This window comes from Aythya ferina (assembly GCF_964211825.1).
Source record: "Aythya ferina genome assembly, contig: HAP1_SCAFFOLD_29, whole genome shotgun sequence".
Lineage (NCBI taxonomy): Eukaryota > Metazoa > Chordata > Aves > Anseriformes > Anatidae > Aythya > Aythya ferina.
Window position 1 is genome coordinate 2,374,907 of NW_028181463.1, and position 23,792 is coordinate 2,398,698.

At 50.2% G+C, this 23,792-nt stretch overlaps 2 protein-coding genes across 2 annotated transcripts; one reads left to right on the plus strand and one right to left on the minus strand.

Annotated features, from left to right (window-relative positions):
- Positions 1 to 10,330: 10,330 nt before the first annotated feature.
- LOC311428125 (olfactory receptor 14A16-like) lies at positions 10,331 to 11,266 on the plus strand (the record flags this gene model as incomplete). Its single annotated transcript, XM_084539677.1, has 1 exon — positions 10,331 to 11,266. One exon carries the CDS (start codon positions 10,331 to 10,333, stop codon positions 11,264 to 11,266), a length of 936 nt encoding a protein of 311 aa, XP_084395803.1.
- An 8,806-nt stretch (positions 11,267 to 20,072) lies between these two features.
- On the minus strand, positions 20,073 to 21,011 carry LOC311428126 (olfactory receptor 14J1-like; the record flags this gene model as incomplete). Its single annotated transcript, XM_084539678.1, has 1 exon — positions 20,073 to 21,011. One exon carries the CDS (start codon positions 21,009 to 21,011, stop codon positions 20,073 to 20,075), a length of 939 nt encoding a protein of 312 aa, XP_084395804.1.
- Between the last annotated feature and the right edge of the window lie 2,781 nt (positions 21,012 to 23,792).

Consider the following 23,792-nt stretch of genomic DNA (forward strand, 5'->3'; position numbering starts at 1 on the left):
AGGTTGGAGAGCTGGGCGATCACCAACCGCATGAAGTTCAATAAGAGCAAGTGCCGGGTCCTGCACCTGGGACGGGGAAACCCTGGCTGCATGTACAGACTGGGCGATGAGACGCTGGAGAGCAGCCTAGAAGAGAGGGATCTGGGGGTCGTGATAGACAGCAAGTTGAATATGAGCCAGCAGTGTGCCCTGGCAGCCAGGAGGGCCAATCGTATCCTGGGGTGCATCAAGCACGGCATCGCTAGTAGGTCAAGGGAGGTGATTGTCCCGCTCTACTCTGCTCTGGTGCGGCCTCACCTCGAGTACTGTGTGCAGTTCTGGGAACCACAGTATAAAAAGGACATGAAACTGTTGGAAAGTGTCCAGAGGAGGGCTACGAAGATGGTGAAAGGCCTTGAGGGGAAGACGTACGAGGAACGGCTGAGGTCACTGGGCCTGTTCAGCCTGGAGAAGAGGAGGCTGAGGGGAGACCTCATCACAGTCTACAACTTCCTCGTAAGGGGGAGTCGAGAGGCAGGAGACCTTTTCTCCATTAACACCAGTGACAGGACCCGCGGGAACGGGGTTAAGCTGAGGCAGGGGAAATTTAGGCTGGACGTCAGGAGGGGGTTCTTCACAGAGAGGGTGGTTGCACACTGGAACAGGCTCCCCAGGGAAGTGGTCACTGCACCGAGCCTGTCTGAATTTAAGAAGAGATTGGACTGTGCACTTAGTCACATGGTCTGAACTTTTGGGTAGACCTGTGGGGTGTCAAGAGTTGGACTTGATGATCCTTAAGGGTCCCTTCCAACTCAGGATATTCTATGATTCTATGATTCTGTGACAACATATCCTTGATAGGAGATGGCCCTGGTGTCCCAGAGGACATTGGCCATGGCTTTAGGAACAGTGGTTGAGATGGATCCCAGGTCAAGGAGGGCGAGGTTGAGGAGGAAGAAGTACATGGGGGTGTGCAGGCGGTGGTGGCAGATTACCGCGCTGAGGATGAGGCCGTTGCCCAGGAGGACAGCCAGGTAGATGCCCAGGAAGAGCGCGAAGTGCAGGAGCTGCAGCTCGCACATGTCTGCAAATGCCAGCAGGAGGAACTCGCTCACTGAGCTGATATTGGGCATTCTCTGACTTTGTACTTGCTTGTCTGTTGAAGGGGAGAAGGCAGAAAAAGGTTAGAACAGACTTCTATGAAGAAAATTGGAAGTAAAACAAACGGCTGGCTAACTCATATTCAGACAAATGTCAGATCAATGAGCTTTGAAGTATTGCTGCAAAAGACTGAGCTGAATGCAAAGCAGAGCTGCAACTATTTCCCTCACTTTATTTTATTCTAGTTGCCCTATCCTAGTTGAGGTATTGGATTTTGAAACTCCCTGACATTACTTGTACACTCACAGTGAAATCCTGTGTTTGCCAGGAGGCAAAAGGGCTGTCCCTAGGTGAAGACTGAGCAGAGCAGCTCTGCCCAGTGGTCCTGTTCTCAGTTGCTCTGTGTCACCTCTCTGAGCTGCAGGACCATCCCACTCAGATGTTTCCCTGAGAAGAAACAAAAGAAAACTGAGAGCAGAAAAGCCTGAGTCCAAGTGCATCTGGACAGAATCCTCACCTTGTCTCATGGGGTCTTAGCAGGATCTCAGCTCTTCCCTCCTAACCAGGGCTGCAGAAGCCTCACTCCAGCTTCCCAGAGACAGCCATCCAGCAGCACATCCAGGCACGGCCTTAACACGGAGGTGTCTCCTCCTTCAGGTACCTGGATGCTGCAAGGGCACAAGGATGCCACGAGAGAGCTGCATCCTCCTGGAGAGCAGTCTGCAGACCAGGAGGACACCCCTCAGACTAAGCTGGATATTCAAAAGCTGGGGTATCCCAATATTCAAACTGCATCCCCTGCAGTGTCTGGAGGAGGCTCGGCCACCACACTCCTGGCTGACCAGGGGTAGCTAGGTTATGACATTCCAAGGGGCTTCTGCCAGACTTCCTCACCTTGCACTGCAACCCAGCAGGACTCTCAAAGCCTACTGCATTGCCCACTGCCCTCTCAGAAACAACACCCAGCAGGAGACCCTTCCAGGACCTGCCGCTGCATGGCCTGCAGCCAGGCACTTACCTTGTCAAGGGCTGTGCGGGTTTCTACTGCAGGCAGCTCTCAGCATCTTCCCACTCCCAGCTGCCTCCAAGCCCTCTCTCCTTTTCTTCTCTCTGTGTCTGTGCCTCTGTGTCTCTTTCCTGCTGTGCTGTGCAGAGGAGCTGCTCCTGGGCACAGCTGTCTCTCTGCACCACGGCCCTCTTGCCATGAGCTCTCTCTGTCCCACGAGCCTGGCCCAGCTCAGCAGCACAGCATCAGCCCAAGGCACTGCAATCACCCCTCTAGGGGCTTTGCTGATGAGCCCACGAACCTCAGGCACTCAGAGACAATTGAAGACATCTCTCCAGAAGTCCAAGTCAGAGGCAAGTTTCCTGCAGTGTCCCCCTGAGGGCCAGCACTGACACAGCCTCCCTTGGAGCTCGTTAGAGCAGAACCCTGGAGGCAGTGAGGACAAGGAGACAAAGGCAATGTGAAGGTGACACTGATGTGTAGGAAAACTGGATGTGTTTCACCAAGCACAAGGGCCAGGACTTGACATCCATCCCATTTTAAGGGGGATCCTTTCCCTTGACAGGTTGCTCAGGGCTCTTTGTGGGGCAGTAGGAGATGGGGATGTGCATGGCCAAGTGCAGGAGAATGGTATGACCCCTGCCTGGTTCATGGGTGGGGGCGAGGAGGCAATGAGGCCCTGGTGCTTTAACGATCAGCTGTCTCCTCTAAGGGCTCAGTGGCAGAGACAACAGCCATAGCCATGAACACAAAGACCTGGGTCCTGCTGGGACTTTGAGCCTTGCCATAGCCCTTGCTCCTCTCCAAACCAGGATGGCCTAGAGAATCCCAGACCTGTACCTCTTCACTGGTTAGTTGTAGACACTTGTCCTTGTGATGTCATACCGGATCTGATATGGGCATGATAACTCAGATCTTTTTGGTGGCCGTGCTCCTCATGAGGCAGCTTTGTAGAAAGCTGGTCTGGTTCCTCGTGAGGAGGCACCTCTGCTCATATGGCATCCCTTGTGGTGCCCAGGCCCTCCTCGTCCTGTGTACTTTGCAGTGTCCCAGTCTGCTCTGATATGTGGCGTTACTCTCTCTCTCGTTCAGGACTGGGCTCTTCTCCTTGTAAATGTCTAGATGTTTCTCTAGACAAAATCCTGTAGTTTCTCAAGCTCCCACCACACTGATGCTCTGTTCTGTCAGATGTTCCTGTCCGCAGGCAGACAGTTCAGCCTTCATGTGATTGTGCTGTCTCTGACAAGACAGCAGCATTGGGAGGTACAGGGGACACAGAATCACACAGAATTTTCTGGGATGGAGGAGGCCTCAAGATAATCGAGTCCAACCTCTGACCTAACACTAACAAGTCCTCCACTAAACCAATGTTTGGATAATACAGGAGTAACTGGCTAAATGGAATTGCAGCACAGTCACAGAAAGGTAGTGGGTGGAAGGCTGCCAGATTCTACTTTTTCTGTTCTTCATTCTCATGCATGCTGTCAGTTTCTCAGGAGCTGTGTCCTAAATGTTATGGGGCTGTGCAGGACAAAGTTAGAAGGGCCAAAGCCCAGCTGGAGCTTAATCAATCCATTCCTGTCAAAGACAATAAACACTGCTTATATAAATACTTTAAATTAAAGAGGATTAAGAATCATCATAAATTATTGGATGTGGGGGGAAACCTGGTGCCAAGAGATGAGGTAAAGGCTGAGGTACTTAATGCCTTCTTTGCCTCTGTTACTAGCAGCAAGACCAGTTGTTTCCCTGGGTTTTTCTTCCTCCTCATGGCCAGTGCCCAACTTTTAGGGTTGTTTGTGTCTTTTTTTTTTTTTTTCTCTCCTGCTCTTTCCTACTGCCAAAGCAGGCTCCATCAGGGTAGAAACCACTCCTGAAGTAGGCATCCCAACCCAGCAGGCTCCTTGCAGCCTCTCAGCCAACCAGACACAAGTCACCTCAGCAGCAGCTTCCAAGGCATGGACTTGCTGCTGGCCTTGCAGCTTCTTGGCTACACACAGCCAAGCCTTGTGCCTGCTGCTGCCCAGTCATGGACTCAAGAAGAAGGGACAGGACAACCCGTCTTGGGGTCTTCTTTCTGCCTGGGTCCTCCTGGGTCTGGAGGCAGAGGGGATCCCCCAGTCAGCATGCCAAGCAGGTGCCTTCTGCTGGCCTAGCAGGGCCACTGCCAGATGTCAACCCAAAAGTGCAGCTCCCAGGGAGAAGCCAAGGCTGACCTGCCACCTCCAGACACAAGTGACCTCACAGACCCTTTCTGGGACACGTTCCTGCTGCTGCCCTATCAAGTGCAGAGACAGAAGTGACCTCACAGTCACTGCCACAGTCACATTCCTCCTGCTGGGCCATGAGATCCTCAGGCATAGCTGACTGCTTTCTATTTCCCAAGGGACTAAGGCTCAACTTTCTGGGTTAGAGAGTAAACAAATGTTTACTGGGAAGGTTTGGTGTTCTTCTGTGTTTAGGGTATGGTCAGGCTCTGTAGTTTAGGTCATTTTTAGGTCTGCCTAGAAGCCTAGGGTTAAATAGAGTATTTTAATGCTAATATTAAGGAAAGGGATTAGGGTGATTAAAAGAGTAAATGTAATGGAAGGGGGCTATGGGGTGAGTTTTGCTTCAAGGGATACTTTGTGTTCAAGCTTTGGAGAAATGAATTCCTGTCAGAGTGTTGGAACAGCATTTAGATTTCGGGATTAAAACTACTGGTTAAAATAGTGTAAGGGCCATACATGACTGTACAAGTCAGTGTTGCTTCATAATCTACATTACATGATTCCTCTTACCTCTACAAAATCATTAATTGGCCATGCTCCTCTTGCCACCTGAAAATGTCACATCTCTCATGTCCAGGTTGCTCCTGACCTCCCCATATCTTACTGGGATCAGCTTTCTGATGACATCCATGACATAGGCAGTATATGTCTCACGTCTGTGGGCTATTCTGTTCTTCAGAGAGAAGTGGCATTGTAGTCAGGAGGGAAAAGGGCCTAAAGGAGCATCCTGCCCAGTATGCCCATCAGCTCTGCCTCTCTACAAAATTGCGCATCCTACCTACTAGTTTTGTTTCCAGAATAGCTTCCATGGATCTCGAGGGCTCTTTTCCAGGCCCTCACAAATACTTCATTTTTGGATGTGTAGAGATGGGATAAGGAAAGCAATGCGCGGATAGAATTGAACTTAGCAAGGGATGCAAGGAATAATAAGAAGAGATTCTAGAGATCACTCTAGAAAAATAAAGGCCAAGCCTTTATTTTTCATCGCTTCATCGCTCGGAAAATAAAGGCCAAGGAGAGTGTACCCCCTCTGAGGGATGAGAAGGGTGGACTGGTAATGACAGACATGGAGAAGGCTGAGGGACTCAACAACATCTTTGCCTCAGTCTTCCCTGCCAGTCAGGCTTCCCAAGTTTTCATTTCCCTGAAGCCATAGATGGAGGCTGGAGGTGCAAAGTCCCACCCACTCTAAGTGAAGAGCAGGTTTGAGACCACCTGATTGAACTCAACAAGTACAAGTCCATGAGGCATGATGACTTGTATCCCAGGGTCCTGAGGGAACTGGCTGATGTAGTTGCCAAGCATCTCCCCATCATATTTGAAGAGTCCTGGTGGTCGGGTGAAGTCCCTGCTGACTGGAAAAAGGAAAACATCACTCCCATTTTTAAAAAGGGTAGAAAGGAGGACCCAGGGAACCACCGAATGCTGAGCCTCACCCCTGTGCCTGACAAGATCATGGAAAAAATCCTCCTGCAGTCAGTGTCAAGGCACATGCAAGACAATGAGGTGATCTCAGACAACCAGCATGGCTTCTCCAGGGGGTAAATCTGGTAGCTTTCTGCAATGGAGTGACCACATCAGACAACAAGGGAAGACAGACCACCTAATTGGATTTCTGTAAGACCTTTGACACTATCCCACATGACATCCTGATCTCCAAATTGGAGAGAGACGCATTTGATGGGTGCACCACTGAGTGGATAAGGAGCTGGCCTGAAGGTCAAACTGAGAGAGTGGTGGTCAATGGATCTATGTCCAAGTGGAGGCTGGTGATGAGTGGTGTACCTCAGGGGTCTGTCCTGGGACAGGTATTGTTTAATATCTTTATCAATGACATAGACAGTGGGGTCAAGTGCACCCTCAGCAAGTGTGCAGATGACACCAAGCTGAGTGGTGTAGTTGATGTAAGAGAAAAAGGGATGCCACCCAAATGGTTCTGGGAAAGCTTGAAATTTGGCCCCATGTGAACCTAAGGAGGTTCAATAAGTCCAAGTGCAAAGTGCTGCACCTGGGCCGGGGAAATCCCATACAGGAGGATAGGCTGGGATAAGAACTGATTGACAGTAGCCCTGCAGAGAAGGACTTGGGGATTCTGCTGAACGAAAAGCTCAACCTGAGCCAGCAGTGTGCCCTTGTAGCCCAGAAGGCCAACTGCATCCTGGGCTGCATCAGCAGAGGAGTGGCCAGCAGGTAAAGGCAGGTGATTCACCCCTTCTACTCTGCCCTTTTGAGGCTCATCTTGGAGTCCTGCATCCAGGACTGGGGCCACCAGCACAAGAATTGTGTGGGTCAGTTAGAATGTGTCTAGAGGAGGGCCATGAAGATGATCAAGGGGCTGGAACACCTCTCCTATGTAGAAAGGCTGAGAGAGCTGGGGTTCTTCAGCCTGGAGAAGAAAAGGTTCCAGGGTGACCTCATCGCAGCCTTTCACTACTTAAAGGGGGCTTATGAAAAAAATGGAGAGTGACTCTTTGCTCAAGGACATCACAGTCCCTGCCCTGCCCCAAGGGGACAAACAGCTGAAGTTAGGGATAGGAGTGGATTTGAAGATGAGATGTGTTGTGTGTGTGGTGGAGGGTTAGGCGGTCAATTTAACATTTAGGGATTAGAGGTCAACTTCTACAGGTAATGTAATGGAAGGCCTTTGAGGGAGGGATTGGTGTTCTGCTCAAGATGCCTGCTCAAGGTGTAGGATAAGGGCAAGGTTTGTGGGTTAGAGTTTTGTTTAGTTCTTGGGTGAGGGCTAGGGCTAACGCTGGCATTCTAATTCATGATTAGGCTTAATCATCCTTCTGCTTGACCTTTGAGTACAAGATGTGTTTGACATCTGCCTTTTCCAAGTCCCGAGGAACCTCTTTGGTCAACCTGTCCTTTCCAAGGCTAGATCTTATGACAATGTCTGAATCATCTCCACTATCAGCTCTCTCACCCTTCCCACTCAACTGCTAAGCAAGCTGAGGATTGAGCAGGGGGATGATGAAGGTTTGGGAAAGGGCTTGGTTAAAACCTCTGAGCACAGCCTTTATGGGCTTCACACAGACAGTGAGGGTGGTGTCACAGAAAACAGTGACACTCGTGAGGACTAAAGAGGAGGTGGATAAGACCTTGGGCCTGCCAACACAGGACGCACACACATGAAAACTGTATGGGAGTGAAGAGGAAGATTGGATCCAAAATGTAGATTATGAAATCAAAGACCATGAGTATCACAGTGACACTGCAGGAGAGCTCCAGAAATGGAACAAAACCACAGAAGGTGTCTATGACACTGGGGCCACAGAACTGTTGACTTTTTTTGGGGGAGCATTATTCCCTATTTGATATTGATCCAGAGTGTCTCCCTCGGAGATGTGCGTGGGGAGGAAAAGCAGACTCTGGAGGTCTGACACTGCATGGACAGCCTTGCTCCTCACCACCCCAGCCCTGCCATTTCTCTCAGTGGCCACCTGGCGCTTGCTTCTCATTTCCTTACACCAGACTTCACTCAAGGCTGCAGCTGCATGTTACAGCCCCTTTGCAGCAGCTCCTACCTGCTTTCCTAAGAGATGTGGCTGTACACAGATGCAGAAGGGTTTTTCCTATTTCCAACCAAATAAACTGAAAACAGGCAACAATTTAAAATAAATAAAATAAAATAAAATAAAATAAAATAAAATAAAATAAAATAAAATAAAATAAAATGGGGCAAAACAGTACAAGAGGTTTCTATGACACTGGGGCCACAGAACAGTAGCTGGGAGGAGGAGAAGGAATTAGTGTACATGAGAGAAATTCCCCTGGTTCAGGTACAGCTGCCTTCTGGAGTCAGACCTTCCACTTCTCGAGCCTTGCAGACAATGGGGATGGCATACAGCCCAGGGCTGACTGTAGGGCATGGTCCCCAGAAGGAAGCACTACATCTGCAGGTGTTTGGTGGCAGGCACAAGCACAGTGTTGAGGGTGTTCCACGTCCCAGTCTCCATGCTGGTCATGTGAGAGAGGAAGAAGAGATTTGTGTATCAGTAGAGGATCTTCCATGTGGATTACTGGGAAATATCAACAAGTGATGTCTTAGTGTCCAATTTCCTTCTTGGAAAACCTTTTAGAGTATTCAGTTCCCCCCTCTCTTGTTAGGACACATTCAGAGGGGTGAAATGATCCCTGTCAGTCGTGGCTGAGGTGTCCTGCCATGCAGTGGGAACAGAATAGGGGTTAAGGGAGGGAAACATTTGTACTCATATTTGACAACCACAGTCCAACAGCACAAATCACACTTTAAAAAATCAGTCTCTGACATCTACAGAGAGAAGCAGTCGGTGATGCCTTCAGTCTGCTTCAACCACCACACCCCAGCAGAGACCCTGCTGCCTTGGGGAGCTGTCAGCCCTGAGGCCTTGGGGACACCTCGAGGGAGCCCAAGGGCACAGAGCAAGTGATGCCATGGTCGGGTGCTGTGCTGCTGAGCTGGGCCGGGCTCTTGGGCCCAAGCAGAGCTCCTGGCAAGCGCTGCAGAGAGACAGCTGTGCCCAGGAGCAGCTCCTCTGCACAGCGCAGCAGGGCTGGGGGCTCTGACCGCAGCTGGCAGGCAGACAGGAGAGAAGGAGAGAGGGCTTGGAGGCACTGAGGAGCGCAACAACAGAGGGCAGCGTGTGGCAGGACACATCTGCAGGCTCTTGACACCGTGAGGCTCTGGCAGCAGGGCACTGCAGGTGGGGTTGCCAGAGGGGTCTTCTACAGCTGGCACATCTGATGGCTGATAGCATCTGGCAGGGTGGGTCTCTCTGTTTCTCCAGTGAGGAGTAGAAAATGCATTAGAGAATGGCATTTAAAATTGTTTTTTTCAAGAGAAAGACCAGGGTAGGGACTACCTGAAAAGCAAGAGGTTTTTTCAGTCAGTGTATTCATATTTCTGCAGTGGAGTGGACGAAGGTTTCATGGTAATGAATTTTCAGGGTTGTACAGGAGACTGAGAATCCTGGAGCATAGGAGAAATTGATATGTCAGTGATGAAATTTGTAAAGTACCTTCCCAAACCTCATCTCACGGACTGCACCAACATCATATTGTGGTACTCCCTGGTTTTATCCTCGCTGATTTTTTGGAGCTAGAACCCCCCTGATATCCTCTGTCTTTGAGAGGTGTTTGCAGGCCAAAGCAGAGCAAACAGCATTTGCAATGAGCAGGAGCTGCCTCCTCTGCAGGCAGAGATGCAGCACAGGAGGGTCTGCTGAGTGTCCGTCTGTCCCTCCCTGGCCTTGCCTCCCCTGGCAGCAGCACGCTGGCATTCCTCCTGGCTTCTCCAGCTGGCCGTGCTGCTGCTGGTCTTGTTCCCAGGCTGGCTGGGGATGGGGGTTTCACATGCCCATGAGGTGAGCCTTTGGTGTGCTTGGAGGAAGGGGAGTATGGGGACTGGTTTAGGGGTCTGGAGATGGGCACTTTGAGCCTGGATTCCTCTGCTCTCAGCGGTATCCTGGTTTGTTTCAGGCAAACATAGGAGTGCAATTGTCCCGTAGGTCAAAGAGACACCAGCACAGTGCAGTTGACACTAGGACTAACACACAGACTTGATGTGCTCTCCAAGGACACTGCACTGAAGCCATCACCACGTTGATGACACACAAGGTTTTACTTTGAGTACAGTGGGGCTGCTAGCACAAAAGAGACAAAATAAAAATCACTATATGATCTTTACCACTAACTTAGGGCAGAACTGACTTCCACATTGCCCACAGCAAGTCCCATGCTCTCAGTGACACCCTCTAGCAGCACCAGCCAGAACTCATGAAAAGGACCTGTCAAAAGTCTGAATGGAAGTGGAGAATCATTTGGGAGGGATTAAATGAAAAATGGAATGAGTTTTCCTCTGAAATGAGAAATGATGTCATAAAAGATTTTTTTTTTAATTTTTTTGTAAGACAACTCTGTTAAGATAACTCTGATAAACTCTCAGTGTTTTTCTGTTCCTTGTGCAGGACCTCATGACCAGAAGCAGGAAATGCCCAACATCAGCTCTGTGAGTGAGTTCCTCCTGCTGGCATTCGCAGACACACGCGAGCTGCAGCTCCTGCACTTCGCGCTCTTCCTGGGCATCTACCTGGCTGCCCTCCTGGGCAACGGCCTCATCCTCAGCGCCGTAGCCTGCGACCACCGCCTCCACACCCCCATGTACTTCTTCCTCCTCAACCTCGCCCTCCTGGACCTGGGCTGCATCTCCACCACTCTGCCCAAAGCCATGGCCAATACCCTCTGGGACACCAGGGCCATCTCCTATCAAGGCTGTGCTGCACAGGTCTTCTTTTTATTCTTCTTGTTTAGCTCAGAGTATTATCTCCTCAGCATCATGGCCTATGACCGCTACATTGCCATCTGCAAGCCCCTGCACTACGGGAACCTCCTGGGCAGCAGAGCTTGTGCCCAGATGGCAGCAGCTGCCTGGGGCAGTGGCTTTCTCACTGCTGTCCTGCACACGGCCAACACATTTTCCCTGCCCCTCTGCCATGGCAATGCTGTGGACCAGTTCTTCTGTGAAATCCCCCACATCCTCAAGCTCTCCTGCTCAGATTCAGACTACCTAAAGGAAATTAGACTTCTTGTGGTTAGTGCATGTTTAGCATTAGTTTGTTTTGTTTTCATTGTGCTGTCCTATGTGGAGATCTTCAGGGCAGTGCTGAGGATGCCCTCTGAGCAGGGCCAGCACAAAGCCTTTTCCACGTGTCTCCCTCACCTGGCTGTGGTCTCCCTCTTTGTCAGTACTGGCACGTCTGCCTCCCTGAGGCACCCTTCAGACTCATTCCCATCCCTGGACGTGGTGGTGTCATTTTTATACTCAGTGGTGCCTCCAGCAGTGAACCCCCTCATCTACAGCATGAGGAACCAGGAATTGAAGGATGTTATAAACAAACAATTTAAACATTTGTTAAAGCATCACTAAACTTCTCATCAATTTATCCGTTCTTCTAGCATATCCAAAAGGAGTTAAGATAATCTTTCATTTCTAATATACTTTAGAACTAGTTTAGCAAACACATGATAACATTTTGAGTTAAATATTAATCTTAGCAGCCTGCCTGTTTATTATTTTAATTACTTTGATCAGTTAATCTAAGTTACCTATAGAACTAGGCTTCCTCAGTAGATATAGACAATAAAAATTGCATGAGAACCTCTCTGGTCTGAGCTGACATCTCTTCCCATCTCCTCTGGAGCTGGGGGAGCAGCCCCAGCACACAGTAGGGGCTCAGGGCCAAGAGCCCAGCTGACACATGCAGGAGCAGCCCTGGTGGCCCTTGGAGCTGCCCCTCACTGCCCGCTGGGCTCTGCCTCTCTGCTGCCTTCGGGTTGCGGCTGCTGCTTCCCTGGAGCCATGGCCATGGCCTGCAGCATGATGTGGCCTTTTCACTGCTGCTGTCTTTTGGCTTCCACATTGTTCCCTTGTGTTCTCCCACTGAGATCTCATGCATCTTGCTGACAGTCTAATTGTCTGTAAAGGGGCATCTCTTTCTTTGCACAGATCTTCCAAAGTTGGTAGAAGGAATATACCCAAGGAACTGCTGCATGAACGGGTCTCTTGCTTTTTGGGGCTTCACCATGGATCAGAATTTCAGAGTGTTCAGTGTAGTGCTGCACTGGCAGCTCCCTTCTTGGCTGGCCATGGCTCAGCAAAAAATAATTGGCCTATGTCATGCCTGGGAGTGTCCACTGCTGTTGGGTCTGATGGCAAATGGCATGCTGGAGAGGAATCTGGAGCTGCTCTGTGGCTGGGCCAGGCCTCTTGTGCTGGCCTGGGGAGTGGGGTTGGCCTTGTGGGGCACAGGCACTGTGTGCTGGGGATCTCCCAGGCAAAAGAGCAGGGCTCCTGCAGCTTCAAGGACCTCCATCTCCTGAGTGCAGGGGCTGTTGGGGAGGTCCAGAGCCGCCTTTGTGCCAGCAGCTGCAGTGCCTTGCGATGGGCTAGGGCTGTGGTGGCCGTGCCTAGAGCCCTGCAGCAGCCTGCGGTGGGCACTGCCCTGGGGCCAGCCCAGCCTGGGCTGCTGGGCTGGGCTGGGGAGAGGGCAGGGAGGTGGGGAGAAGTGGGCAGGGGCTCGGCTGGGCTGGGCAGTGCCCGGCAGAGGGCAACAGCAGCGTCAGGGAGCAGTGGCAGCATGCAGGGGAGGGCTCCCAGCAGGGCTTGGTGCTGCAGAGCCAGGGCTGCGCGAAGGGAGCCCAGAGCTGCAGGGGCAGGGGAGAGGAGGCCACACTGGGCCCTTGCTGGCCTGGGCAGAGCAGGAAGGGGGCTCAGGGCATTTGTCCCCTCCCCAAAGCCTGCCAGGACCTGCAGGGCCGTCAGGAAGAGCCCAGGGCCAGGCTGTGCCCCTGGCCTTGGCTCTGCTGGCAGGAGCGGTCTTGGCATGCACTTCCTGGCCTCCCCTCGCCTGCGCACAGCTGCTACCCAGTCCAGCTGTTGCCACAAACGTGTCCTCACAAGCAGCACCACCCCTTGGGCTGATTCTGCTTTGCCTCCCCCACCCCACTGCCTTGACTCCTTGTCTCTGCTGGGCCCCACCTTCCACACTCAAATGTGTCCCTTGGCTGTCAGTGCCCTCTCCCCTGCTTTGTGGGAATACTAAGCCTGGGCGGACAGGTTACCATTAGGTGCAGTGGTGCTTGTGTAATTCACATTGGTAATGGCATAAATGCCAGTTCCTTCACCAGTGATGCACATCCTTCTTCATGTTAGGCCAAAATCAACGTCCTTCTCTCTGCTTTTCCTCATGAATGAACTGGATTAGGTCTCCTTAATTATTCTGAGGCACAATGCAATGCTTTTTGCCTTCTGCTACTCCAGCACAATATATGTGACTCTCCCTTACTCTGCACATTGACCTGCAGGGTCATTCCGTATTTGTTGCTTTCAAAATGTTAGTTGGACGGGGGCCATTTGCAAAGTGGGGCAAGCTGATGTGTTCTGGCTCAGCCATTTGAAGCATGCTATACTTGAGTTTTTCAGCCTGAGTTTGCTAAAGATGACCCAGGAAGGTCATCAACAGATGTTCAAGTGTCTAGTTTAAGTAAGGGAGAGTATCTCAGGTTTCCAGTGGCCATTTCAAATCTAGGTCAATCCAAGGAACCCACAGAAGAAGAGGTTTGTCTTTGAAGGGGTGTTCCTGTGCTGGACAGGGCTGCAGTTACAGGGACAAAGACCACTGCTGGCAGTGGAGGTGCCCTGGGAACTCCACCATGCTCCACCTGATTTTCCCAAAGGGCTCCGGCCTCCTGCAGCTCTTTTCTGACATCTGCTGGTCCAGGGAAGTGCCTGAAACACAACGGGGCCACTGGAGGTTTTCCCTGGTTGCTTATAGTCAGACAGCAAAGCTCTGCCAGAATACCCAGCATTTTTTTCAGTACTTGAATAATAAAGCAACAACTCATCAGCTCAAAAGACTCAATCCTTTCTGTAAAATGTCTCATGTGAAGTGTAATTTCTATCATGAAGAAATGTGATTTTTCAGGATGCATATTCATCCCAGGAGAATAAATACTGGTGTTCAGCTGTAGTTGCATTGTCATCGCTTTTCTATCATGGTGTGCTCCCTCCCTCATCTTCCAGGCACAAAACTCATCTTGATTACATAGACCCTGCTGAATGTCCCCTTTCCAGCTGCCTGTCCGGACCTATGCACTTCCCATCATTCTCCTGGTTTGCCCTCCTCTTACCCTTTAATCATTCAGACCATTCTCAGTGACCCAGTTGCTGCTTGGAGTTTCAGTGAGTTCAAGGTCGCCCATCTCTCAGCAGTCTGTCTAATGGTTTCCTTAGTAAGACCCTCATTGTTTGTCATTGAATTAGTATGTGTACTGGGTCGGGCTGGAATGTTAACTTTCCCGGCAGCAGCCCATTCAGTGCCGTACTCTGTACTTGTAGCTGGAACAGCAGTGTTATCACACCAGTGTTGTGTCTACTGCTGAGCAGCAGTGGCACAGCATTGGGCCTTTCTCTAACCCTCCTAGGGGGTGGGCAAAAAGTGAGGAGACAAACATCACTAGAGCAGCTGACCTAAACCAATCAAAGGGATATTCCATACCATGTGGTGTCACACTCAGCAATAAAAGGTGGAAACAGGAAGAAGAGGGGAGGGGTGGGCTCTCGTTGAGAAGACGTCGGTCCTCCTCTCGAACACCGGCTGCGTGCGTTGAGGCCTTGCTTCAAGGACGTGGTCAATCATCGCTCATTTGTGGGAAGTAGAGAGTAATTTCTTTCCTCTGCACTTCCATATAGCTTTCATTTATTTTGTTTGTTTGTTTTCCTCCCTTTTCCCCTTTCCCTTTTATTTTCCCCTTAGTTAAATTGTTTAGTTCATGGTAGTCTTTATTTAATTATTATAATTATTTCCCTTTAATTAAATTATCCTTATCTCAACCCGTGAGTTGTTCTTTGCTTTACTTCTCCCCCTCCTTATCTAAAGGAGGGGGAGTGAGAGAGCGGTTGTGGGGTTTAGCTGCCCAGCACGGTAAAACCACCACAGTATGATATGGATTAATATTAACACAATTACTTAAAATTTCCTATTAATCACTGTAAAATACATCATGTACAGTCATCGTTTTGGGAAGGTAAACATCACTGGAGGCAACAAAATAACGAACTTGAACATAGAACTTGGATATAGACAGGAAAATCACTGTGCTGAGAAAGGTCTTTCTTGGTTTTTGTGAAGCAGAAGAGCCAAGGCCTGACCCCAGTCACTGCGAGGAGAGATCCTGCACCACCCTATCTAGCTCAGGACATTTCTTGGGGGTCTGAGGAATGTGATGGGCAGTGTGATGCCATGAGAAGGACACTAGTATGACACCACCCTGCCTCTGCACAGGATTGCAAGGAAGCAAAGAGGCTGCATTGCAATGACTATATGTCGTCTTCTCATAAGCTCTAGCCAAAGTGACAGGGCTGTTGGTGCCTTCCATTCTTGCCAGCACTCTCTGCCTTCTCCTCTGCACGTTTTAATATGCTGTCCCACACTTTGTCCTATTTCCTGGAAGTCTGCAGACACCCATCTCTGTTCACCACCTTGCCATCATCCCAGCATTTCCATCATTTCACCGTCTCATCAACCCTCACCAGATGTTCCTTGAAAAACGAAGCTAAGGTCACATCATAGATACTCAGCAGCAGCTTCCAAGCCAGGGGCCTGCTGCTGGCCTTGCAGCTTCTTGTGGAGACACAGCCAAGCCTTGTGCCTGCTGCTGTGCAGTCATGGACTCAAGCAGAAGGGACAGGACAACCCATGTTGGGGCCTTCTTTCTGCCTGGGTCGTCCTGGGTCTGGAGTCAGAGGGGATCCCCCAGTCAGCATGCCAAGCAGGTGCCTTCTGCTGGCCTAGCAGGGCCACTGCCAGATGTCAGCCCAAAAATGCAGATCCCAGGGAGAAGTCAAGGCTGACTTGCCACCTCCAAAAACAAGTGACCTCCCAGTCCCTTTCTGTGACACATTCCTGCTGCTGTCCTATCAAGTGCAGAGACAGAATTGACCTCACAGTCCCTGCCACAGTCACATTCCTCCTGCTGGGGCAGGAGATCCTGAGATAGAGCCGAGCTCACTCTAGTCTCCTCAGTACCTCTTTTTCACTTTCTGTGTTAAAGATTATGTAAAGTTTTAGTGGGAGTGTTTGGTGTTCTGCTTGTGGTGTCAGGTCTGTGGTTAAGGTCTGGACAAGCTCTGTGGTTTAGGGATGTTTTAGGTCTGCTAAGAAGTCTAGGGTTAAATAGAGCATTTTAATATCGGTGTTAACGGAAGGGATTAGGGTAATCAAGAGAGAAAACTGCTTCATTTCAAAGTATTATATTAGTATTTAGGTTGGGGAATAAAATTACTGTTTCAAGTAAGGTAAGGTCCATATGTGACTGTTTTAAGTCAGTGTTACTGCAACGTCGGCATTGCATGAATGCTCTTCACAGAATCACAGAATCACAGAATTTTCTAGGTTGGAAGAGACCTCAAGGTCATCGAGTCCAACCTCCAACCTAACGCTAACAGCCCTCCACTAAACCATATCCCTAAGCTCTACATCTAAGCTTCTTTTGAAGACTTCCAGGGATGGTGACTCCACCACTTCCCTGGGCAGCCTGTTCCAATGCCTCACAACCCTTTCTGTAAAGAAGTTCTTCCTAACATCTAACCTAAAACTCCCCTGGCTCAACTTAAGCCCATTCCCCCTCGTCCTGTCACCAGGCACGTGGGAGAACAGGCCAACCCCCACCTCTCTACAGCCTCCCTTGAGGTACCTAAAAAGAGCGATAAGGTCACCCCTGAGCCTCCTCTTCTCCAGGCTGAACAAGCCCAGCTCCCTTAGCCGCTCCTCGTAGGACTTGTTCTCCAGGCCCCTCACCAGCTTCGTCGCCCTTCTCTGCACCCGCTCAAGCACCTCGATGTCCTTCTTGTAGCGAGGGGCCCAAAACTGAACACAGTACTCGAGGTGCGGCCTCACCAGAGCTGAGTACAGGGGGACGATCACCTCCCTAGCCCTGCTGGTCACGCTGTTCCTAATACAAGCCAGGATGCCGTTGGCCTTCTTGGCCACCTGAGCACACTGCTGGCTCATATTCAGCCGACTGTCCACCATCACTCCCAGGTCCTTCTCTGCCTGGCAGCTTTCCAACCATTCCTCTCCCAGCCTGTAGCTCTGCTAGGGGTTATTGCGCCCCAGGTGCAGGACCCGGCACTTGGCCTTGTTAAACTTCATGCAGTTGACCTCAGCCCATCGGTGCAGCCTATCCAGATCCTCCTGCAGAGCTTTCCTACCCTCAAGCAGATCGACACACGCACCTAACTTGGTGTCATCTGCGAACTTACTGAGGGTGCACTCGATGCCCTCATCCAGATCATCGATGAAGATATTAAAGAGGACCGGCCCCAGCACCGAGCCCTGGGGGACGCCACTAGTGACTGGCCTCCAACTGGACTTGGCTCCATTTACCACGACTCTTTGGGCCCGGCTATCCAGCCAGTTTCTAACCCAACGAAGCGTGCGCCAGTCCAAGCCAAGAGCAGCCAGTTTCTTGAGGAGAATGCTGTGGGAGACGGTGTCAAAAGCCTTGCTGAAGTCAAGGTAGACCACATCCACAGCCTTTCCCTCATCCACCCAGCGCGTCACTCTGTCATAGAAGGAGATCAGGTTCGTCAGGCATGACCTGCCTTTCATAAAGCCATGCTGACTGGGCCTGATCGCCTGCTTCCCCTTCAAGTGCTGCATGATGACTCTCAGGAGGATCTGCTCCATGAGCTTTCCTGGCACTGAGGTCAAACTGACAGGCCTGTAGTTTCCTGGGTCTGCCCTCCGGCCCTTCTTGTAGATGGGCGTCACGTTTGCTAGCCGCCAGTCGATTGGGACCTCCCCCGATAGCCAGGACTGTTGATAAATGATGGACAGCGGCTTGGCCAGCTCCTCTGCCAGTTCCCTCAGTACCCTTGGGTGGATCCCATCTGGCCCCATCGACTTGTGCACATCTAAGTGCCGTAGTAGGTCACCAACCAGTTCTTCATGGATAATGAGGGCCACATCCTGCTCCCCATCCCCTTCCACCAGCTCAGGGTACTGGGTATCCAGAGAACATCCGGTATTGCCGCTAAAGACTGAGGCAAAGAAGGCATTGAGCACCTCCGCCTTTTCCTCATCTCTTGTAACTAAGTTTCCCCCCGCATCCAGTAAAGGATGGAGATTCTCCTTAGTCCTCCTTTTTGTGTCCTCTTACCTCTATGAAATGATTAATTTCTGCTGGCCATGCTCCTCTTCCCACCCCATAATCTCACTGCTGCTCCTGACCTCCCCATATCTTGTTGGGATCAGCTTTCTGATGACATTTAACATCTCAGTGTACCTGTCTCACCTCTGTTGGCTCCTCCATTCCTGAGAAGGAAGTAGCATTGTAGTCAGGAGGGAAAAGGGCACAAAGATCTTTAGGAACATCCTGCACAATGTGCCCATCAGCTCTGCACCTCCACAAAATCATGCTTCTGACCTACAAGTTTTGTTTCCCAAGTGGCTTCTGTGGATCCCAGTCTACTTTTTCCAGGTCCTCTCACATGTTTCAGTTTCAGATGTGGAGGGATGGGATAAAGAAAACCAAGGCATGGATGGAACTGAGATTAGCAGGGGATTAAAAGAATAACAGGAAGAGATTCTGTAGGTATCTTGCTCAGAAAAGGAAGGCCAAGGACATTGAACCCCCTGTGATGAATGAGAAGAGTGAACTGGTAATGACAGGCATGGAAAAGACTGAGGGACTCAACAACTTCTTTTCTTCAGTCTTCCCTGCCAGTCAGGCTCCACAAGTCTTTTGTTTCCCTGAACCCATAGGTGGTGGCTGGGGGTGCAAATTCCCACCTCTTGTAAGTGAAGAGAAGATTTGATGCCACCTGAAGAAGCTCAAGAAGTACAAGTCTATGGGACTTGATGACTTGCATTCCAGGGAGTGGAGTGCTGTGGCTGAGGCTGTGGATGTTCCATCCTTGGGGGTGTTCAAGGCCACGTTAGATGAGGCCCTGAGGAACCTGATCTAGGGGGTGGTGTCCCTGCCTATGGCAGGGGGGCTGGAACTAGATGATCGTCAAGGTGCTTTCCAACTCAACCATTGTATGATTCTGTGATTGTGCTTCAGAGGGAAAGTAATAATAATAATAATAATAATAATAATAATAACAACAACAACATGGTATTGAGTTTCAGAATACTCAGTGATCCTTTGTTTCAACTCATGTTGAAAAGATCAAGACTGGGAAAAGTGCTCCATGCCAACATAAAGGGAGATAAAAAAGGGTCAAACGTGTTGGCCCAAGTGCCCATGACTGAAGGATGCTGCTGGTAACTGGCTGGCAGGAGGACTTGGTATCACTAATGTCCAGCCAACTTCTCCCCCCCCCAACTTCATCCCCTTCTTCAGTGTGAATATCAGCAATGTGGCTAAAGGGAGACTCCAGGAGACTATGGCAAAGGCCTTGCCAAATCCAGGTTCACCACATTCCCTTCTCTCCCCTCCCCTACTGCTTCACGTGCGGCAGGACTTTCCCCATCATGTTCCCATGGGCAGAGGTGACAACTGCAAATCTCCCAGTCCTTTTTCTTGTCATTCCTAAAGACAAGTTTGCTGTCTGCTTTTTCCAAGTCCCCAGAAATCTCTCTGATCCAAACGCTTGATGGCCTGGTCCAGAAAGGCAGGGTAGTGTGACATAGCAGAGAGGGGCATCTGTAATGAGCCTGTGAGAGGGGGGTTACGGAAATCTCACAGAGACACTGGTGGTTGGCTCTGGAGTCACACAGGGCAACGGCAGCGCTCTATGAGGTGTCCGCATCTGAGCTGGCCTCCCACGCTCCTCATACACACGGGGCTGTTGAGAGACACGAGTCTCTGCCTTGCACACCACGCACAGTGCACTGCAGTGTCTGCAGTGTCCCTCTGGCTCCTGCAGCCATTGCCAGAGGCTGTGGGGCACCTCAGCCCTGCAGTGCTTTGCCCTGCTCTGCCCTTCTCTGAGGTGCCCCAAGGCATGAGGAATGGTCACAGGGACCTTGCTTCAAGCAAGCACATCTCAGAGCTGGATAAAGGTGACTTCCCAAGGCATGTTAATTAACCTCGTGACACTGTCTGCCCCACTGGCCTTCATGAGACTTGTAGGAATGGCTGATGGCATTTGTGCTCACTCGTGTTCATGTCTCTATGTGTGTATCTGTGCAATGCATTCTGGGTCATATGCAGAAGAAAATGGGCTATTTTTTTGATTTTGTAACATCTCTAGTCATCAGTCTCCTCAAGGCATCCTTGAGATCCTGGTTCCTCATGCTGTAGATGAGGGGATTCACTGCTGGAGGCACCACTGAGTACAGAACTGCCACCAAAAGGTCCAGGGATGGGGAAGAGAGGGAGGGGGGCTTCAGGTAGGCAAACATGTCTGTACTGACAAACAGAGAGACCACGGCCAGGTGAGGAAGGCACGTGGAAAACGCTTTGTGTCGGCCCTCCACAGAGGGCATCCTCTGCACTGCCCTGAAGATCTGCACATAGGACAACACAATGAAAACAAAACAACCAAATACAAAAGAAAAACTGAACACAAGTAGCTCAACTTCCTTGAGGTAGGCATCTGAACAGGAGAGCTTCACGATTTGTGGAATTTGACAAAAGAATTGGTCAACAGAGTTGCCTTGGCAGAGGGGCAGGGAAAATGTGTTGGCCGTGTGCAGGACAGCATTGAGAAAGCCACTGCCCCAGGCAGCTGCTGCCATCTGGGCACAAGCTCTGTTGCTCAGGAGGCTCCCATAGTGCAGGGGCTTGCAGATGGCAACGTAGCGGTCGTAGGCCATGATAGTTAGAATTGAATACTCTGAACCAAAGAAGAAGACAAAAAAGAGAACTTGAGCAGCACAGCCTTGATAGGAGATGGCCCTGGTGTCCCAGAGGGCATTGGCCATGGCTTTGGGCAGAGTGGTGGAGATGCAGCCCAGGTCCAGGAGGGCGAGGTTGAGGAGGAAGAAGTACATGGGGGTGTGGAGGCGGTGGTCACAGGCTACGGCGCTGAGGATGAGGCCGTTGCCCAGGAGGGCAGCCAGGTAGATGCCCAGGAAGAGCGCGAAGTGCAGGAGTTGCCGCTCACGCGTGTCTGCAAATGCCAGCAGCAGGAACTCGCTCACAGAGCTGATGTTGGGCATTTTCTGACATTGAACACGGCTGCCTATTTGAGAGAAAATGGTAGAAAAAGAAAAGATTTCTTTGAGGAAGAACTATTGCAAGCCTTAGAGTACACCCCAGACCAAGCTTCAGTATGTGAAGACATTTTCTGCAGCTCTCATGCTTGAGCTGTAGCTGGTGCTAGCTGGGAGTGGCACTGGAAGAATGGGTAATTGTGGGCTCCCTAGCATTCCTTCCTCCTATTCAGCAGGAGGGAAGCAGGAACATGAGGGAACCTCAAGTGCCTTCTACTTTTTAGTTGTTGCAAACAACTCGTCTGAGTGCAGAGCTGAGCTGTAGGGATTTTGTTTGCTTTATTCTATCCCAGTAGGCCCTGCAATGCCTAGGACAGGTATTGGGTTGCTGAACATCCTCACATTTCCTGTTCATTCCTCTTGATACCCTGTGGGAGTGTCCCTTGGTGAAGATCAAGCAGAGCAGCTCTGCCCAGCAGTCCTGTTCTTAGCTGCCCTGTGTCACCCCTATGTGAGTTGCAGGACCATCCCATTAGACTGTTTCCCTGAAAAACTGGAGAAGACACTGGAGAAGGCTGCTGAGGGAGGAGGGCCACAGAAAGCCAGACAGAGCTTGGGAGCTTGTCTTCTTTTCCATGGCTGCAAGAACTATGAGGCAGCTGACAGAGAGCCTGACATGGCCTGCTCGAGCAGGGTGTTCTGGGCAAACCAGGGAGACCTGGCCTATGGCCATACTTGAGGTTTCTGCCAGACTTCCTCACCTCGCACTGCAACCCAGCAGGACTCTCAAAGCCTACTGCATTGCCCACTGCCCTCCCAGAAACAAGACCCAGCAAGAGGAGACTCCTCCAGTACCTGCAGCTGCATGGCCCTGCAGCCAGGCACTTACCTTGTCAAGGGCTGTGCAGGTTTCTCCTGCAGGCAGCTCTCAGCATCATCCCACACCCAGCTGCCTCCAAGCCCTCTTTCCTCTCCTCTCCCCGTGCCAGCTGCGGTCAGAGCCCCCAGCCCTGCTGTGCTGTGCAGAGGAGCTGCTCCTGGGCACAGCTGTCTCTCTGCACCACGGCCCTCTTGCCACGAGCTCTCTCTGTCCCACAAGTCTGGCCCAGCTCAGCAGCACAGCACCAGCCTAAGGCACTGGAATCATCCCTCTGGGGGCTTTGCTGATGAGCCCACGAACCTCAGTCACTCAGAGACAATTGAAGACATTTCTCCAGAAGTCCAAGTCAGAGGCAAGTTTCCTGCAGTGTCCCCCTGAGGGCCAGCACTGACACAGTCTCCCTTGGAGCTCATTAGAGCAGAACTCTGGAGGCACTGAGGACAAGGAGACAAAGGCTGTGTGAAGATGACACTGAGGTACAAACAAACTGGATGTGTGTCAGCAATTACAAGGGCCAGGCCTTGACCATTGTCCTCTGGGAATGGAGATCCTTAGCCTTCACACCTTCCACAAGATGCTTCCTGGTCAGTAGGAGATGGGGATGTGCATTGCCAAGTGAGGAGAATGGTATGAGCCCTGCCTGGTTCATGGGTGGTGGCAAGGAGGCAATGAGGCCCTGGTGCTTTAATGAGAAGCTGTGTCCTCATAGGCCTGAGGAACAGAGACAACAGCCATAGCTGTCCCTTTGGCTAGAGCTTAGGAGGAGATATGTTATAATCATTGTGATGGGGCCTCATTGATTCATTTCAATGTTGTACAGAACCTCAGAAGTTTCATACCACTGCTCTTCTCATGGCATCACACTGCCCACCCCATCCCACAGACCCCAGGAAGAGCCCTGACACAGATGTCGGAGTGCAGGATCTCCTCTCCCACTTCCAGGGATGAGGCCTCTTCTCCTTCATTAGAAGAATACAAGACATTTTCAGCACAGTGCCTTTGCCTGTCTTTAACCATGGCCTCCAATTATCTGCCCTAACAAGGCCCTGGGGAGGCTTCATTAGTAACAGCCCTCAGTGGGGCCCATTAATACTCCAAGTCACTTCAGCTTTTCCTCCTGACTTCACTTTCTCTAGCAGTTGCATTATTCTCCTCTCAGTACCTGAGCGTCATAGCATCAGACCAAAATACACCATGGTACTCATTAAAATGCAGAAACTCCTGACATCTCTTCCATAGTTTTCTTCATGACTTCAAGACTTGTACAGCTAATGGCAGAGCTTGCATGAAGTAGTTAAGGAAGAAGATTTCAAAAAAGCAGCTAATACAAATATTTTTTTTTGTTTTAAAGGCTGAATTTTACTGTATTTCAGTTTTGAGCATCATTCTCCTATTGCTATTGATCCAGGGGGACTTCTTTGGAGACTTTCATTGGGAAGAAAAACAGAGTCTGGAGGTCTGACACCTCCACTGCCAGCAGTAGTCTTTGTTCCTGTAACTGTAGCACAGTTCAGCACATGAAAAGCTTTCTAAGATAATCAGGGAAAATATAAAAAATTAAAATAAAATAAAATAAAATAAAATAAAATAAAATAAAATAAAATAAAATAAAATAAAATAAAATAAAATAAAATAAAGAAAAGAAGAGAAGAGAAGAGAAAAGAAAAAAAGAAAAGAAAAGAAAAGAAAAGAAAAGAAAAGAAAAGAAAAGAAAAGAAAAGAAAAGAAAAGAAAAGAAAAGAAAAGAAAAGAAAAGAAAAGAAAAGAAAAGAAAAAAAAGAAAAGAAAAGAAAAGAAATTTGAAATGACCGTTTGATCCTGAGAAATTCTAAATGAATCTTAGTAGACAACTGGACATCCATGGTCTCTCTTTGGTCTTCTGTGGAAAACTCAGGGTGAAAAGTGAA